The 18055-nt window shown below is 30.2% G+C and overlaps 1 protein-coding gene across 2 annotated transcripts; it reads left to right on the top strand.

Moving 5' to 3' along the window:
• Positions 1 to 7201: 7201 nt before the first annotated feature.
• Positions 7202 to 15526, top strand: LOC137820594 (plasma membrane ATPase 4-like). Of its 2 annotated transcripts, none has more exons than XM_068624746.1 (17): positions 7202 to 7379; positions 7517 to 7617; positions 10153 to 10272; positions 10369 to 10605; positions 11050 to 11811; positions 12048 to 12170; positions 12251 to 12355; positions 12461 to 12605; positions 12719 to 12883; positions 13011 to 13249; positions 13344 to 13376; positions 13469 to 13550; positions 13640 to 13800; positions 13901 to 14074; positions 14286 to 14468; positions 14568 to 14749; positions 14947 to 15526. In XM_068624746.1, exons 2-17 carry the CDS (start codon positions 7558 to 7560, stop codon positions 15041 to 15043), a joined length of 2868 nt encoding a protein of 955 aa, XP_068480847.1. In that variant the 5' UTR covers positions 7202 to 7379; positions 7517 to 7557; the 3' UTR covers positions 15044 to 15526. The 2 variants fall into 2 exon arrangements, with proteins under 2 accessions (XP_068480847.1, XP_068480848.1); XM_068624747.1 differs by having other exon boundaries at positions 7264 to 7369.
• Positions 15527 to 18055: the final 2529 nt, after the last annotated feature.

Here is an 18055-nt window from a genome sequence, read left to right as displayed (position 1 = left end):
TCTCTAAAATATCTCCATTTATTTTTTTATAAAAAAATCATGTTTATTGAATATATTATACACAAAAGGGTGTTAAAACCTTTTTACAATTATCACTATCTAATTATGCAAACTAGTTATATTGAATTTGTGTTTATCGAACCTAAATATTAGATAAAAAATTACAAAAGTAAAGTCATTTTATTTTTTTTATTGATAAAGAATAACATAAATTAATTAGAATATTTAAGGATATTCTAACATGAATATAAAAATGAGCATATGAAATACAAAGTTCTCTTATGCTTTTTGTTTTAGGAAATTATGAAATCTTATTGTCTCAACACACCTGTTAACAAAAGAACAACACCCTAGTCGAGAATCATCAATAAGAAAAAGGAGCGAAGATAAATAATAGCTTAAAGTGAGAGGTCAAAAGTTAAAACAGTTAGTCACTCTCGGTAATCTTCCAAGAGAAGTGTTGAATGTTGTTAAAATCACCAATTAATGTAAAGGTAATTTTCTCCTTCCACAAACACATGCAATGAAGATCCTTTTTGGTTTTCCACTTTCTTGGCTGCATCAGACTGTGTAAGAAGTTCCTATGCCCCAAGACAATCCTTGCACATATTAAAATCACCAACCTTGCCATAACATCTAAAAATCTAGTTACTCATTTCACTTACAAAAAATATGCGAGACTTTCCTACACATTACCATTACTTTCATTTTCACAAGGATTTCAGATAAGCTATGAGATTTATGCACCATTCAAAATAAGTAAAATTTACTAAATGTTCTTTACTTATAATCCATCTCAATTCCACCATTTAGAATAAGCCATCTCAATTCTCCAACTAGTCTCAACAACAAAACCAAAATAAAATAGTTATATGTGTAAATGAAAGTAACTTTACATATAAATAAAATGAATACCTTTAAGTCTAATTTTAAATTTTCTTTCATTTTGTTTCAAAGACATTGCTTAGAAGTTTATATTTAGCCTTTCAATCCTCTAATGTTTAACTCAATCCCCACCTATCCTTTTTAGTTGGTGTAATTTTATAGAGCAACCTAGTTAGGTGATACAAAAACTTCTGTGGTAAAACACTATATCAACATAGGATAATTCATATATCAACATAGGATAATTCATCTTGCATATTTTCTTATAGGTACCCACTAAATAATTACAAATTAAAATGATGTGGTTAGTGTATGTAATAACTTTAAAAAATATAATATTAAATAATAAAATTAAAAATAAGAATAAGAAAGTGTGAAATATTAAAAACAAAATTTAAATTAAGTAAAAGCTGAAATAATAAACTTAAATTAGCACACAAATAAAATACACATATGAAGCTACAACTAGATTACAATAATTGAATTAAAAAATAAAAATAATAACTAAAATAACATGTCTGTTTATTTGAAGGAGTTAGAAGTGATCAAATCTCCATTTAAGATCATCAATTTTTTTAGTGTACCCTCTCAAAATTCCTGTGAACATTCATCCTTAAACTGTGTAGTCCTTCATGCAACCATTATACTACCTTAAATGTGTCAAAGCATTGGAGTATCATGATGGACTAGAGGTTGTATTCTGATAACATTGGTGTGTCTTTATCGTTAGAATGTTATTCATGATCTTGGGTTATCCTACCATGTTGATAGACATCATTGACATTAACAACATTCAATTTTTTCAATGTTCATTCATTAAAAAAAATGTGTCCAACCTAAAGTGATCAATGTATAAATAGATTAGTGTACGCCATAATAAATGATGTGTGTGATAAGAGGTTGTATGAAAAAGACATCTCCTTGCATTTAATCATGTGTTCCATGATATGATGGTCAATTAATGGAAATGTTATGTTACTCATAACATAAAAATGTCTCCATGGAATACGTGTGCAAAATTGTTGACTTGAGACTTAAAATGTACACATACATGTAAATGGAGAAGTCTATCATTAATATTCAAATTATTTATATTTTTTACGTTCAATCCTACATATGTGGCCTCACCATGAAAGTCAATGTGATATCACAGTCATATTGTAACTTTTCAAGGATGTCTAAATATAATTTTTGTCCTTACTAACTACAATTAATAAACCAATGTGTTGATTTCATTTGTATCTTTGCCTTTGTTATCAATATACAAATAATAGCTTTTGTCACACTTAAGTTTGAGTAAAATACCTTTATAAGATCTTCTTAATACAAAATTTGTTAGATTACAAAGTGTTTCAAAATATTGAAATTGTAAGTGATGTTGTTCATACAAACCTAATTGAGCAAAGTATGCAAATAATATTTTTCTAATTAAAAATATCATAATTGTCAGTATTTTTTGGATGAAAAATTAAGGTTATATATGTAAAAATTATAAATTATTACATAGAAATAAATAATTGAAATATTTAAATTTTTTAAAAATATAATACAAAATTATTTTGTATTAAATTAAAATAAAATTATTAAATATATATATTTTTGAAAATAATTATTTATTATTATATTCATTTGTTATTTTATATAATTATATATGTTTTGTTTATATTATAATTTTATTTTATTATTATCATTATTTGTTGTACTGTCTACCGTCGAGAGGTTGGTCGAGAGGTTGACAGAAAGGTGAAAATTAAATAAATAAATAAATAGTTATTGTGTCAAAATCCATCTAAAGGGCCCAAAACATAAAGGGTGTGTTTAAAGATGATCAGGTGCAAAGAGTAAAAGTCCAACTGATTTTAAGCCCAATAAGAAAGTGTTATAAATATGTGATCAACCCAAGAGGTAAGAGAGTGAATTTATCTAATAATTAACTAGTATCAATTCTGACCTTGACATCGAAACACCTTTCAGGTACACCCACCCACCCGTGAGAGGAGACTGAAACCGAGAGATCTAGTTTACTTAGCCCAGAGAAGTGAGAGTCTACAAGTCATATCCAAGTCTAAGTCGAAAGCCCAGACCAAGAGCTCACACTGAGAAAGAAGACCGAGAAGTCAACAATCTCATAAGAAAGAAAATTGTTTCTAGGCTCTTGCAAGAACATTAATAATTATATGTTGTTATTAATAGTATAATTAAATATATTTTTTTATGAATTTATGTAATATTTAATATATTAATTTTGATTCTTTTAATAGTATTGAAAATTATTTTGTTTTTTTTTATATAATATAATATTATATTATATAATGGAATATATTGCATATATATTAATAATGATAATAGTATTAAAAATAATTAATTACATTAGGGTGAATGAACTCAACCCAACACCACTAGCTGAATAACACCACCCAAGATCCAACAAGAGCCAAGATCCAACCTGAAACAACGTAAAATATATTATAAGCTTTTCAAACTACATAAAAAATAACAGAACTATCAAATCGATTCTCCATGCAATTCAACCAACTACAAAATCGATTTTCACCATATACAAAGTTGAAATCAGTTTTGCCTTCACTAATATGTCAATGAGAATCGATTCCAACATCCCACAAAAAAAAGAGAATTGATTATGGCTTCTATGTAGGCACATGAGAATCGATTTGAGAGCACCAACAATACAAAATTGATTTTGCCTTCTATACAACAACCATCAAAATCGATTTTCATAACTAATACATAAACAAAATCGATTCTCCCTTAAATAGAACGTCTACCAAAATCATTTTTTCTCAACAAGAGACTGAGACTCAGTATCATGAACAATTTGATAGAATTAAAGGGTATTCAGTAAATTTGTTTAAGTCTATATGAACATCATTACAAATCACCGCATATGAGAAAAGAATATAAAATCATCTCTACTTGCTCATTTCGTTTATGCACTCATCTTCAAATCACTTGATCAAACAAAGAAGAGAGTCACTCATCCGTCTCCATATATAACAAATACAAATGAGTAAAAACAAACACAACTTAGTAGGAAATCTTCTATAAAGTAGAGTCTCTATATATAACAAATACAAATAAGTAGAAATAAACACTACTAATGGAAATATTCTATAATGTACATGGTAAAGTAAACTCAACTATGCTCTCAAAAAGGGAATAAAATCACGTGAGTTTTCGATGCAACTTAGGCAAAATAAGGCACAGGTAAATTCCAAACGTGATGAGGAAAAAAACACCTTCACAAAAAGTGTCAAAAACAGCCAAATGGGAAATGCGAAGTGAGACAGTGGGTGGCACACACACCAATTCAATTTCTACTTCCTTTCCTATTGGTCAAACAATATTTTTAAATTTTACTTTCCTAATATATAATAATGTTAAATTCAAAACTAGAAAAAACTAAAAAAAAAAATGGAATTTAATAAAGTGAAGGCCCCACATAACACCCACTTATGTGCAAGGCTGAAGCCGCCGAATGTGGCAACATAGGATTACGTTTCGATTCACGCATCTTATCATAACATTTACATAAATCTTTTTGTTTCATTCACAATTTTATTTAAGGTTTCCAATTTTCATCTTGCTTCATTTAGGTAATAAAAGTATATTTAATTGTCTCATTTAAATAATCATCTTCACTAAAATTTAATGCTTATGTTACCGTTTTATTTTTTAATACATGTTAGTGAGTTAATAGAGAAAGATTTGAATAGTTTTATCTCTAATCTTAATTTTTAAAAATTTTGTACATACAATCCTTTATGTGTTTGGTTAACTATTTATGTTTCTATGAACATTTTTTAAATTTTAAAATATTTAAAATAAATAAAGTAAAAAAATTGTAACTTTTTTTGGAAAAATATTTTTCCACATTTTTATAGGAATTTAACTTTGATACACCCACTTAACATTTGAATAAAAACTATATAAATCCGTGAATGTAATTTCACTATACAAAAGAAAAATGTTCATTGTCTATAACTTTCTAATATATATAAAAATATTATCACTTTCATATTCTCGTAAATGCAAAAAAAAAAAATTAAAAAAAAATCATATTTGAATCTTATTTGTTAAAAAGGAAAATAAGAGAAAAAAAATGATAATGTGTTCAATTGAAGAGAATGAGAAAAAAAAAATATATAAAAAAGTTATGAGATCCATATCTTATTTTTATTTAATTTTTCACCTATTATATTCTTATTAATCTTGCTTTCTTTCTTCTACCAAACGGGTCTTACCTAGTTTTATATGCAAACTTAAACCTGTTAATTTTTACCACTATAGTTTATTATCTTCAATTTTTATTTTTCTTTCACTTTCATTAAGAAATTGTTAAAAAAAATTAGAATTATTTTAATAATATAGAGTGACAGAAAATGAGATGGACCCCACACCCTGCATTATTGTTAATTAAAAAACACTGTATTCACTTCAATTTGCGTCAAAGAAGACTTTCATTATTGTGGGGCCCACATTAAAAGTCAATCTCTCACTTCCCATATTATATATTAACACTCTTACTGTTTTCTTAATTATTGCCTTAAAAAATAATGTTCAAATATTAAAATAAAATAAGAAAATTATAATATTTGGCACGACTAATGATTTTTTTTTTAAAAAAATAAAACTAATTAATATGTGTATTTGTGGTACAAAATGTAATATTTTATAGTAAAATATTTTTCCAATGTTTAAGCAGAAAGTAACATGATAGAAATGAGTTTATTCTTTTATAATGTCGAAACAATTTGTATTTGCATGTTTTATACAGTGATGAAATTAACTTGGTGAGCAAAAATTATATTACAAAAAAAAAAATAGTCTCTAATATAGGAAATTAAGGTAAATTTATGGCAGTAAAAGAATAAATAAAAATATAGTTTTCACTAATTATATTTGTGAGTGTTTAATATTTTTAAAATTTATGGTTTCCATAATTAAATTGCATGCTTCGAGGATTGTGTTTCCCAAGTAGCTAAAGAATCCAAAGTGTCTCATTTACCTAGATCAATGAAAAGGAAAGGATAGAACTTAAGAATAATAAAAAAATATATTAATTTTTATATAATCATCACAAAGTTTTAAAATTACAGAACGATATACTATTTTTAATTTTTTTTTATTTTTCTTCTTTAAATTCAGGTGTCAGTGTTTGTTCATTAAAAGAAAACTTATGATTAATATTATGAAAAAAATATATTTTATTGAGCATGTTAATTACTATGATTATACTTTGTGTCTCCTAAGAACACTGCAAGTAGTATTTTGAATGCAAGTTGAGAAGCTTTTCTTTGAAGCAAGAAAAAGAAAAAATAAATGTTACACTCAATACCAAACTAACAAGCATGCACGTTTATTTACAAATTCATATAAAAAACAATGTTTCAAGCTTTGATTTTTGAAAAATTATATTTTAGTTCATTTTTATTAATTATTTCGATACTCTGATAAAAAAATTTCTTATATTTGATATTAGGCGAAAAAATAATACTAATAAAAAGTATATCTATTTTGACTATGGTTCACCATATATGGTGCCATGTTAGGATGAAAAAACAAAAATTTGTTGCAAAGAAACATACTTTTATTTTTGCTATTGTTTGAATTTTTCAAGTTGACAAAAAAATGTCTATATTAGTTATAAATAAATTTCAATTTTCTAAACAAACCACAGTGAAAGGGTATTTAATATTTTATTAAAATTTATGAATTTAGAAAAAGCTTAATACATACTTTTCAGTTATAAATGTGGGTTCAAAGATGGACATAAAATAAAAGTTCATACCAAAATAAAAATAACTATTACTGAATAGTTTATTTTTATTAATTTTAAATAAATATTAAAATTTAAAATAAAAGTAAATATATATTTTTATAAGGAATATAGTAGTTTTATAAAAGCTAATATGAGCATTTAAATGAGAAAGAAAAAGGTGAGTGAGATGATAAAATGGGAAAGATTTTCACCCTATGGACTCTCTTATTTCTGCATCTCTTCCAATGATATGAATAATAATGTTATCTCACTTTTTTTGTCATTTATTTTGATAATTGATAAAATAAAAGGTATATATATAAAAAAAAATGTAACATAAATGTGAGAAGTAAAGTATTTGATACCTGAGGTCTAACATGATGCAGGCCACCTCAACATGGCTAGTACAGATAGTTGGGACCCCCAGATTGGGTAACATGCGCAGTTGCTCTTTTCAATTTATTATATTCTATTAAATATTTTAAGTTAAATTAAATGTCATCATTGTTTATTTTTTAACTACCATAATTTAATAATAAAGTAGTAGCATTTCTAAATTTTCAACTAAAAAACATCACAATCAGCAACATCAGCAGTAAGAACCGACAAGGCAGCAGCAGAGAGAGAGAGAGAGAAAGGGTGGAGAGGTTGTATTTGCTTGCAGTCTTAATTGAGATTTGAGACTCATTCATGCTGTGAAAGAGGGTATAAAGAGGTGTGTGAGTTTCACACCCTTTCATTCATTCACTTTCTTGGGGGCACAGAATTTTTATTCAATGACCCTTTAATCTTTTTCTATCCCTTTCTTTCTCAACCTGTTCTTGTTCTTGTGTTGTTCTTGTTTTGTTCTAGTTTGCAGCTGAGTTCTTCAGCCTTTTCTGTGTTCCTTCATCATGGCTGGGGACAAGGGAACCATCACTCTTGAAGAGATCAGGAATGAAACTGTTGATCTGGTATATATGCACACACCCTTCAACCTCTTTTGCTTTTTCTCTCACTTTTTTTCTCTCATTAGTTGTTTTCTAGAGGGTTGAATGAAAGAATATATCAGATATCAGAGAAAGAGTGTTTCTTTTCTGTGTTTGCTTTGTGTGGCATCATGAATGCATAGTGTTTGATTTTGGTTGGCTTCAAAGTTTCATGCTTTTATCTCAGTAGAAGTTTACCTGTTTCATTTGTTGAATCGAATCACATCATGCATGTTTGGATTCCAGATGGGAGAGTTCAAAAACTCTTTTTTTTTTCATATCAGAATTCTGAAAATATATTCTTAACTTTTATCTGACTATTTTCTTCTTTACAATTTGTCTACTGCTGAATTTCTACCTAAAACCTTTACAATCTTCTTATCTTTTTCACCTTTGGGTCCATTTTAGTGGCTCTGAGTAACAGTTCTCAGGAAAAAAAGTTATGTTTTTTCATCATATATGGTATGATTTTCCTCGCCTAACGTTTCATTGCTGAGAAAATTAAGGGAAGAAAGGTAAAAGTCAATAGAGGGAATTTCTGGGGAAGGTCACATGCAAGGAGAGAGTTTTTGAATATTGGAACCGTTGCTTTGAAGGAAAACTATAATTAATTACAATCATGTAGTAGTATATAGTGTTTTGTTTGGTCAAAAGCTAAACATGCATGAAAGAGGGTTAGATATTCGTTTTGTTTTTTCTTTACTTGTTGAAAATTTACTTTCTTTGTGGTAGACCAAACGTGTTAATTCACACCTTAATTGCGGATCCAAACATGTGAAATACAGATAAGACATACACGTCTATAGAAAACGAATTCATGTGTTTTCATATTGGTGTACATGGGGGGGATTCATATTCTCACTTTCTTTAAGGTATTCTCATTTTCTTGATTAAAATTATTTGAAAGCTAAAAAATTCAAAAGGGTCTTCAAAAAAATAAAAATTGCATCAATTTAGTATGGTTTCCCAAAATAAAAAGTTTGATTTTTTATTTATTTTTTGTTATTTTTATTATCACCCCATCTATCATGTGTGTGTCTCTCTCTGTCTGTGCCTTGTTTGGTGGGAAGGAATTTAAAGTACTTTTCCGTGGTACTTTGGCCTTTTAAAAATATTGTGTGGATCATGGCCCTTGGGATTAACCGTTTTCATAGTAAGTCTCACATTCAACGGTTGTGACAGTGGGGGGTCCATGCTTGTTTGGATTCATGAATGAGTCGGGCAGTGAAATGGCCATTTTGCCCTCACTATCAAGTTTCAACTTGTTTTAATAATAGAATAAGAAAGAAAAAGTGATTTTAATTAAATAGAGACCAAACGGACCCCAACTTGTCCAAGAGGTGAAAGCTGTTAGCAGGCGCCAATCACATGGAGAGATAGCTGTACTGTCCACTCTGACACTTCATACTTTCCTCATATTATTATATTTTTTCTCAAATAATTATGTCTTTAAAACATTAAATATTAAAGAGTCTGTCAGATTCCTTCAGTTTTAATTGATGTTTCAACTGTTCAAAATTTGTAACTTAAATTATTCTATTGGACAGTTTCATCTTAAAGTTATCTTAGGTACAAAACATGTTATTTCATTAAATACTTAAAAGTGGCTTTTTTTTGTATAGTACTTGCTGTTTTTAATATTTTTTTGTTTGTGGGGGGTTTTATGTAACATCTTTGAAACTTTTGGTTCATTAGAATTTTTATTATTATTTGGCTGAGCAAGTTGTTCTGAGGTGGGGTTTTATCTATATTTTTTTTCAACGAATAGGATTAGGATTTTGGGTTTGTACAGTGAAGGGAAGCTTGTTCATACTCACAGGGCTGTTGAGGCATGTGCAGCATTTGGCATGATTTGACTATAATTGGGTACACAGTAGCATAAAAAAGTGATTTTTCAAGATAATTCTTTTAAAAGATAAAATAAGACAAAGTTAGATGACAGTAGCCTCATAAAGATCATATGAAAAGCTAACAAAACTTTATTATCCTATAAAAGTATATACAGAAGTAAAATTTCAATTTTCTGAAAATTTTAAGAAATTTAATTTATTTTTAACCACTAACTCAATTAATCTCAGACTGCACAAAAAAAGATTTCAAGTAAAGTACAATAATTTTGTTTGTCTGTGTTGTGTGGATAATGTATATATGTTAAATCAAGTTTTATGAAAATATTGTGGAAGAAGTCCAACTGTCCTACACTACCACCGTCATCCCTTATGGTGTTCTGTATGATTGTACTTGTATGCATGTGTGAGGTTACCAAATTTTGGAAACATAAAATATTGAAAGGAAATATGAATCTGATTGATTCATAATAATATGCAGATCAATGTTTACTAAAAGATCTAAGTTATGTACAATAATAATCCCTTATCAGAGAAAGGAAATGAAGGAATCTGATTGTATTGCATTGATTGAGAAAAACTATGGAAGCAAAAGCTTAGTTACATATTAAGAGGAATCTGTTAATTAAGGAGTCCATTTTTTTCTAACAACACTGTGTTATTGTGTTTATAGGAACGCATTCCAATTGACGAAGTGTTTGAGCAATTGAAATGTACCAGGGAAGGTTTGTCCTCCACAGAAGGAGAGAACAGGCTTCAAATATTTGGACCCAACAAGCTAGAAGAAAAGAAGGTTCTCACTTTATGATATATAATCTCTAATATGTTTGGATACAATGATTGAGTGTAGTTTCTGATTGATGGTAGTTGTAAATGTAATGATACACAGGAAAGCAAGTTTCTGAAATTTCTTGGGTTCATGTGGAATCCACTTTCATGGGTCATGGAGGCTGCAGCTATTATGGCAATTGCTCTTGCAAACGGGGAAGGGAAGCCTCCAGATTGGCAAGATTTTGTGGGTATTGTGTGCTTGTTGCTGATCAACTCCACTATCAGTTTCATTGAGGAAAACAATGCTGGAAATGCTGCTGCTGCTCTTATGGCTGGTCTTGCTCCTAAAACAAAGGTAATAATAATACAATTGAAATTTGTGTATTCTCTGCATGCATTTACAAGTTGTGGATGCTTCTTATGAAAAAATATGAGAGATCTTTCATCTCTGTTGCATAAAAAGGGTGGATATGCATTGATAGCATACTTTTTTTTAACAATGTTATTCAGTCACAAATTGTTGCATATGGTAAGTTTTTTTATTTTTGTAACAACTGAAGTCATAGTAAGGATGATTTGTATTTGGTTAATGGTGAAAAAAGTTTTATACTGATAATGCATATCTATTAAACTCACATTTTAGTCAATCACTTATTACGGGTTTGTTTGGAGGAAATTTCTGCATAAACTTTTATGGAAGAAAAATGAAACCAATTTTACCTTTATAACTACGTGACGTTAAGAATGGACTAGTTTAAACATGTTTTCATGTCTGACAAAAATGTTGATGCCTTTGCAGGTACTTAGAGATGGTAAATGGAGTGAGCAAGAAGCTGCAATTCTGGTCCCGGGAGACATCATCAGCATCAAGCTAGGTGACATTATACCTGCTGATGCTCGTCTTCTAGAGGGTGATCCTCTGATGGTTGATCAAGCAGCACTGACTGGGGAGTCACTTCCAGTTACTAAGCATCCAGGGCAAGAAGTGTTCTCAGGCTCAACTTGCAAACAAGGAGAAATTGAAGCCGTTGTGATTGCAACTGGTGTGCACACATTCTTTGGAAAGGCAGCACACTTGGTGGATAGCACTAACCAAGTTGGACATTTCCAGAAGGTTCTTACAGCAATTGGGAACTTCTGCATCTGTTCCATTGCGGTTGGTATGCTAGCTGAGCTCATAGTGATGTACCCAATTCAGCACCGGAAGTACAGGGATGGAATTGACAACCTGTTGGTGCTCTTGATTGGAGGTATCCCTATTGCTATGCCTACTGTGTTGTCTGTGACAATGGCCATTGGTTCTCACAAGCTCTCTCAGCAAGGTGCCATCACCAAGAGAATGACTGCCATTGAAGAAATGGCAGGCATGGATGTCCTTTGCAGTGACAAGACAGGAACACTCACCCTCAACAAACTCACTGTTGACAAGAACTTAGTTGAAGTCTTTGCCAAGGGTGTGGACAAGGATCATGTCATCCTTCTTGCTGCCAGGGCAGCCAGGACTGAAAACCAGGATGCCATTGATGCTGCAATTGTTGGAATGCTTGCTGATCCTAAAGAGGTTTGCCCCATTTATTAAATTAAAATGATTTTAAGAAAGTGTATATATATCTAAAAGCTTGGCCAAACATGCCAAGATATTTCAGAAGCCATATCTTTAGCACTTTGTTTTTGGATAATATCTTAAACAAATGCATTCTAAATATCTCTTCAATTTCATTATTTACTGTCGTGGAGTTCATTATAGAAATATTCTGGCATGAATTACGTGAAAATTTATATGTATGCCTTGTGCAGGCAAGGGCTGGGATAAGAGAGGTGCACTTTCTACCATTCAATCCTGTTGACAAGAGAACTGCTTTGACTTACATTGATGCGAGTGGTAATTGGCACAGGGCAAGCAAAGGTGCCCCTGAGCAGGTAACCTTGATCAGTTTGTTCATAATTTGTGAGACTTATAGTTACTCCATTGGTGCTAATGTATTTATTTTGGTGAACAGATTATGTCCCTATGTAACCTCAGGGATGATGCTAAGAAGAAGGTCCATGCTATCATTGACAAGTTTGCAGAAAGAGGGCTTCGTTCACTTGCTGTTTCTAGACAGGTTTCAATAGCTAGCTAGTCTTCAAGTTTGAATTTTATTTGTGGTAAATCTTCATTTCCCTTCACAAAAATAATCCTTCATGTTTACTCACTGATACTTCTACAGGAAGTTCCTGAGAAATCAAAAGAAAGTGCTGGTGCTCCATGGCAGTTTGTTGGTTTGTTGTCACTGTTTGATCCCCCTAGGCATGACAGTGCTGAAACCATTCGCCAAGCTCTTAACCTTGGTGTAAATGTTAAGATGATTACTGGTAACTAATCTCCATCATTCCAAAATCTGTAGGAAGGCTATATTAGCAATAAAATGCAATATTTATTACCAGACATCCTTAATTTAGTATCATGAATTTTGTTCTGCCCTTAGGTGATCAACTTGCCATAGCTAAGGAAACAGGAAGGAGACTTGGAATGGGAACAAATATGTATCCATCTGCTTCATTGCTTGGTCAAGACAAGGATGCAAGTATTGCAGCACTCCCTGTAGAAGAGCTGATTGAGAAGGCAGATGGATTTGCTGGTGTTTTTCCAGGTTCGTACTTTTGTATCAGCTCACTATTATCTTCTTATTATTGCCTTTTGCCTCTACTTATGTTCTTTAAAAATGTGTGATAGATACCTCCTCATATCCTTATTATATTCTATTTTTTGTACTACAGAGCACAAATATGAAATCGTAAAGAAGTTGCAGGAGAGGAAGCACATCTGTGGAATGACTGGAGATGGTGTCAATGACGCTCCTGCATTGAAGAAGGCTGACATTGGAATTGCTGTTGCCGATGCCACTGATGCTGCAAGAAGTGCTTCTGACATTGTTTTGACTGAACCTGGATTGAGTGTTATTATAAGTGCAGTCTTAACTAGCAGAGCTATTTTCCAAAGAATGAAGAACTATACGGTTTGTTGCTTCTTCTTTCTTGGTATACTAGTCTTTTTTTTTCCAGCTAAGATGTTGAAAATTAACTCCTGATACCTTTATCTTTTCATTTCAGATATACGCAGTATCTATCACAATCCGTATAGTGGTAAGTGGAGAGTGTTACTGTGATTAAACAAGTAAATCATTAAGTCAAGGAATGAGTATTGATCAATTTGGATTTTCTGTTTCTCAATGCAGTTTGGCTTCATGTTCATTGCACTGATCTGGAAATTTGACTTCTCCCCTTTTATGGTTTTGATTATTGCCATCCTGAATGATGGTAAAACTCTTATTTATCTGAAATATACTTGATACCTTCTTTTATGATAAGTGAGAACCGTGATCTAAACAGTATTGTCAAACTATTAGGAACAATCATGACAATTTCAAAGGACAGGGTTAAGCCATCTCCCCTACCTGATAGCTGGAAACTGAAAGAAATATTTGCTACTGGGATTGTGCTAGGAGGTTACTTGGCACTGATGACTGTTATATTCTTCTGGGCAATGAAAGAGACAAAGTTCTTCCCTGTAAGAAATATTTACCTTTCATTGCTTCCATATTGAAATTTAATATTCTTGTTTTGGCTCAAATGTCTGACACCAATCCCTCCCTTCATTGTCACTGAAGGATAAATTCGGAGTTAGACATATTGGTGACAGTCCAGATGAAATGACAGCTGCTTTGTATCTACAAGTCAGTATAGTTAGCCAGGCTTTGATATTTGTAACCCGTTCACGCAGCTGGTCCTTTATTGAACGCCCTGGATTGTTGTTATTAGGCGCTTTCGTTATTGCTCAGCTGGTAAGGATGATGATCTTCCATCATATCTGTTAGAGTCTTGGATCACCCTGAAGTGGTTCATATGTATATATTGTTTATTGTTGATAAAAAAAAAAATCTGCTAGAGTTGGATTTATGGAACTGAAATGTGATCAAATTAGAGTGGTAATTGTTTCATTATAAGAATTATGAAAGAAGGTTGAGTTGATGTTTTGAGCTTATGGTCTTGCAGATTGCTACATTAATAGCAGTGTATGCAAACTGGAGCTTTGCAAGGATCAAAGGAGTTGGTTGGGGTTGGGCAGGAGTGATATGGCTCTACAGTATTGTATTCTATTTCCCCCTTGACATAATGAAGTTCGCCACCCGCTACATCTTGAGTGGCAAAGCTTGGTTGAATCTCCTAGAGAACAAGGTACTTGCATACTTCATCCCTTTTACTTGTTCTGTAACTGTGAAGTTTCTATGAATAGGTTTCAGATTTGATACTATTGTTTCAAATTGTTGGTGACAGACTGCCTTCACCACCAAGAAAGACTATGGTAAAGAGGAGAGGGAAGCTCAATGGGCTCTTGCTCAGAGGACCCTTCATGGACTTCAACCACCAGAAGCTTCTAACATCTTCAATGAGAAGAGCAGTTACAGAGAACTGTCTGAGATTGCTGAGCAGGCCAAGAGAAGAGCTGAAGTTGCAAGGTAAGCAACCACAGTTTTTAAGATTTTCATGGCAATTAAATAGTGCAATATGTTACAAGATAAGGTAAAGAATATGTGATTTTGATGAAAAAGAAAACCAATGATCAATTTTACAATATTAATAACTGTACAATTGATTCATTGCTTGTTGTGGAACTAATGCATGAAATTTCTGTCTTTTCACCTACCCTTTTCAGGCTTCGTGAGCTTCACACACTTAAGGGACATGTTGAGTCTGTGGTGAAGCTGAAAGGTTTGGACATTGACACAATCCAGCAGCATTACACCGTGTAAGAAGCAACAGAAGAACGTTGTAGATAGAAAAAGGGCCAAAATTCAATGTTTTAAAGGAGCGGAGAGACAAGGATAAGGCCAAACTATTTATGCTTACTAGGTAGGGAGAGGAAGCCTGTGATATATCCATCTCTCTCATTCTGTTTATCTTTTTTTCATGTATTTTCAGATGTTTTAGTCTAAATTTTTGCTTTGATGCTTGGGGAAAAGTGGTGTTACCTTCAATCCTTGTTTTTCATATGCTTTTGAGTCCTTCCTCAACTAGGGTTGTAATGTTTAATTTGTCACTTTAAAGTGGCAGTGACTAGACAATGAGCTTATTGGGAATTTTGTGGTGGGAGAATAAGAGTTTATGGAAGCTTTAACGGCATCATGCAAAATTTGAAACTTTGACTTTGTCTCAACAAAGGCTTTTTTTCATGTTATTATCAGAAAAAAATGCAGTTCTAAGGAATGAAATAAAGGACACCAAATTTTTAAACAGTTTGAAGATGTGTTTACCAATATCCATGGGGTGTGGCTAGTTAATGCTTTGAAAAAGTTGCTACCTAGTGCTTTGGATCTTCTTTTATTGAATTTAGCTTACAAATTCTAAAGTCAAGGTTCAGAACATGAATTTGAAAGACTGAGATGAGACAAAAAAAAACTGTTGTACATAAGGCTACACTCATCACACATAATATGAATTTCAAAACCTGTGTTATAGATAAGGATTCAACTTCTTTCATTCCACAAATTTCTCGAGATACTTCATTCATTCTAGGATGAGTCTTCTCAAATGTTTTAGATTAGATTGTTCTAATAAGATCCTCTTAGATCTATCAAATGGTCTAATCTCAACAATTGTTTTTCATGGAACTAACAGCATAATTAATCTTCAGTACTTCTAAGTTCTAACAATGAACTTTAAACAAACAGTTTGTATGCTATAGATAAGTTAACAATCGCAATTTGGTTTTAGTTTGTACTTACTAAAACCTCATTGTAAATCATAATTCATAAATAACCAATTCTATTACAGATGATACAATTGCTTAAGTATTTGCTTTATTAGATTCATTGTTACACATTTCGACATTACAAGTAAAATAAGATGTTTTTACCATTGATTCAATACAACTGCAATATTATATAAGATGTTTTTACATTTCTTATGAATACATCTAAGTTAAATTCATTCACATTACAAGTAAAATAAGATCTTTTAAAAATTAACTTAATAAAACTACAGTATTAGATAAGACTTGTTTTGAAAATGAGTTTACAAATTTTAAAATTGGAAAATATATCAGTGCTATAGCAGTTTTTGACATCACAGGTTTTATAGAAAATAAAAATAAAAGTCCTACTAAACTTCTTAGATCAAGATTTCATCCCAAAGGAAATGAAGTAAATAGCTGAGAAATACAAGTGATTGCAGTTGTTCAATGAAAGTGGTACATTGAGTCACACAATTCCATTTGTTGAATGAGACTTGTGGCTATGTTAATTAGGAAGTTGGAATATTATTCATCATAACAATCTTACAAGAAAACCATTAAATAAAATTTAATTTTAAAAACAAAAAATAATTAATTATTATATTAGTTAACTTAAATATTATTTTAAAAATTAAAATATTATTAGTATTTAAATTAATTTTTATTATTAATAAATAATTTTTAAATTAATATCTAATTAGTTATTAATGTTTTAATTATTAATTATTTAAATTGTTTATAAGAAATTAGAGAATGTTTCCCCACACCAAGCAAAAGTTGGTAATAATTGTAATTAATTAACGAACTTTGGATGCCAAATTATATTTTGTGTCAAAACTTAAAGTGGATTGTTTTTTCACTCCCATAATTTCTTTTTGCACTGCATAATTTCCCTATGTCCTCCTCCTTAAGGGTTTGTTTTGATTGAGGTGAGAATGTGTGAGGTTGTTTGGATTAAGGGATGATAGAGTGGATTTGTAAGGATGGTTTATTGAAGTTTGTGAGTGATGTGATAGTTAGGAGATAATTTAGAAATTATTTTAAAGGTGTAAAATATAAATTTACAAATTTATCCTTGTCATTAAAAAATATTTTAATAATGAATTATGATATTTTTTTTTTAAGTTTGAGTTAATTGTTTTTTGCTATATATAATATTTATAATTATTCTTATTTTTTTAATAAATGATAATTTTGTGTTAAATTCAAATAAATTTATTAAATATATTAAAATTTATGAAAGTAATTTTTATTGTGATATACATTTGTTATTTTATATAATTATATATATTTTGTTGATATTATCATTTTATTTTATTATTTATAATTATATGTTGTTATTAATATTATAATTAAAAATATTTGAAATTATTAAATAAATTTATGTAATATTTAAATTTGTATATTGTATGTATATAATTATATTAATAATTATAATAGTACTAAAATAAATAATACTGTTAATATTTTGAATAATTATATATTTTAAAAATAATGTAAAATTTAATCATAGTAGCATGATAAAATTCACATATTTTCATAAATATTATGAAATATTAACTACCAACATGAAAAAAATTATATTTTATTTTTGATGTATATTTTTTTTCTCTCAATTTGTATCCAATAAAAAAAAGAAAATAAAATAAAAACTTTCGCTTATCATTAATAAACATTACATTAACATGAAATAGTCGGTGACTAAAATAAATAAATGAAGTCATTAAATTAGAATCCTAAATGATGTGTCATGAAAATTTAAAAAAATTACAAACATAATAATGTCCAATAACACAATAAATTTAACTGACAATCAAAATAAGTTCAACATAAAAAATAATAATAACACAATAAAAATACAATTAATGTTCTTTATTGAGTTTAAGCTCGTGAAGTGTATCTTCGATTCGGTCCAAACGTGTGTGGATAGTGTTGATATTTTTCTACATATTTTGAATTCCCCCCCAAATTTGTGTTAACATTGCCGAATCATGGGGGATCTCGGGTTGAGGATGACCGCTTGCAACATGAG

Source organism: Phaseolus vulgaris, chromosome 9, assembly GCF_000499845.2.
Source record: "Phaseolus vulgaris cultivar G19833 chromosome 9, P. vulgaris v2.0, whole genome shotgun sequence".
NCBI lineage: Eukaryota > Viridiplantae > Streptophyta > Magnoliopsida > Fabales > Fabaceae > Phaseolus > Phaseolus vulgaris.
The sequence above is the reverse complement of the archived record's forward strand: the minus strand, read 5'-3'. Positions and strand labels throughout refer to the sequence as shown.

Excerpts from the sequence above, each read along its gene's own strand:
- LOC137820594 (XM_068624746.1), top strand. The coding sequence starts at position 7,558 with ATGGCTGGGGACAAGGGAACCATCACTCTTGAAGAGATCAGGAATGAA. Across the intron at positions 7,618-10,152 it reads GGAATGAAACTGTTGATCTG|GAACGCATTCCAATTGACGA; the intron begins GTATATATGCAC and ends TTGTGTTTATAG. Across the intron at positions 10,606-11,049 it reads GTCTTGCTCCTAAAACAAAG|GTACTTAGAGATGGTAAATG; the intron begins GTAATAATAATA and ends ATGCCTTTGCAG.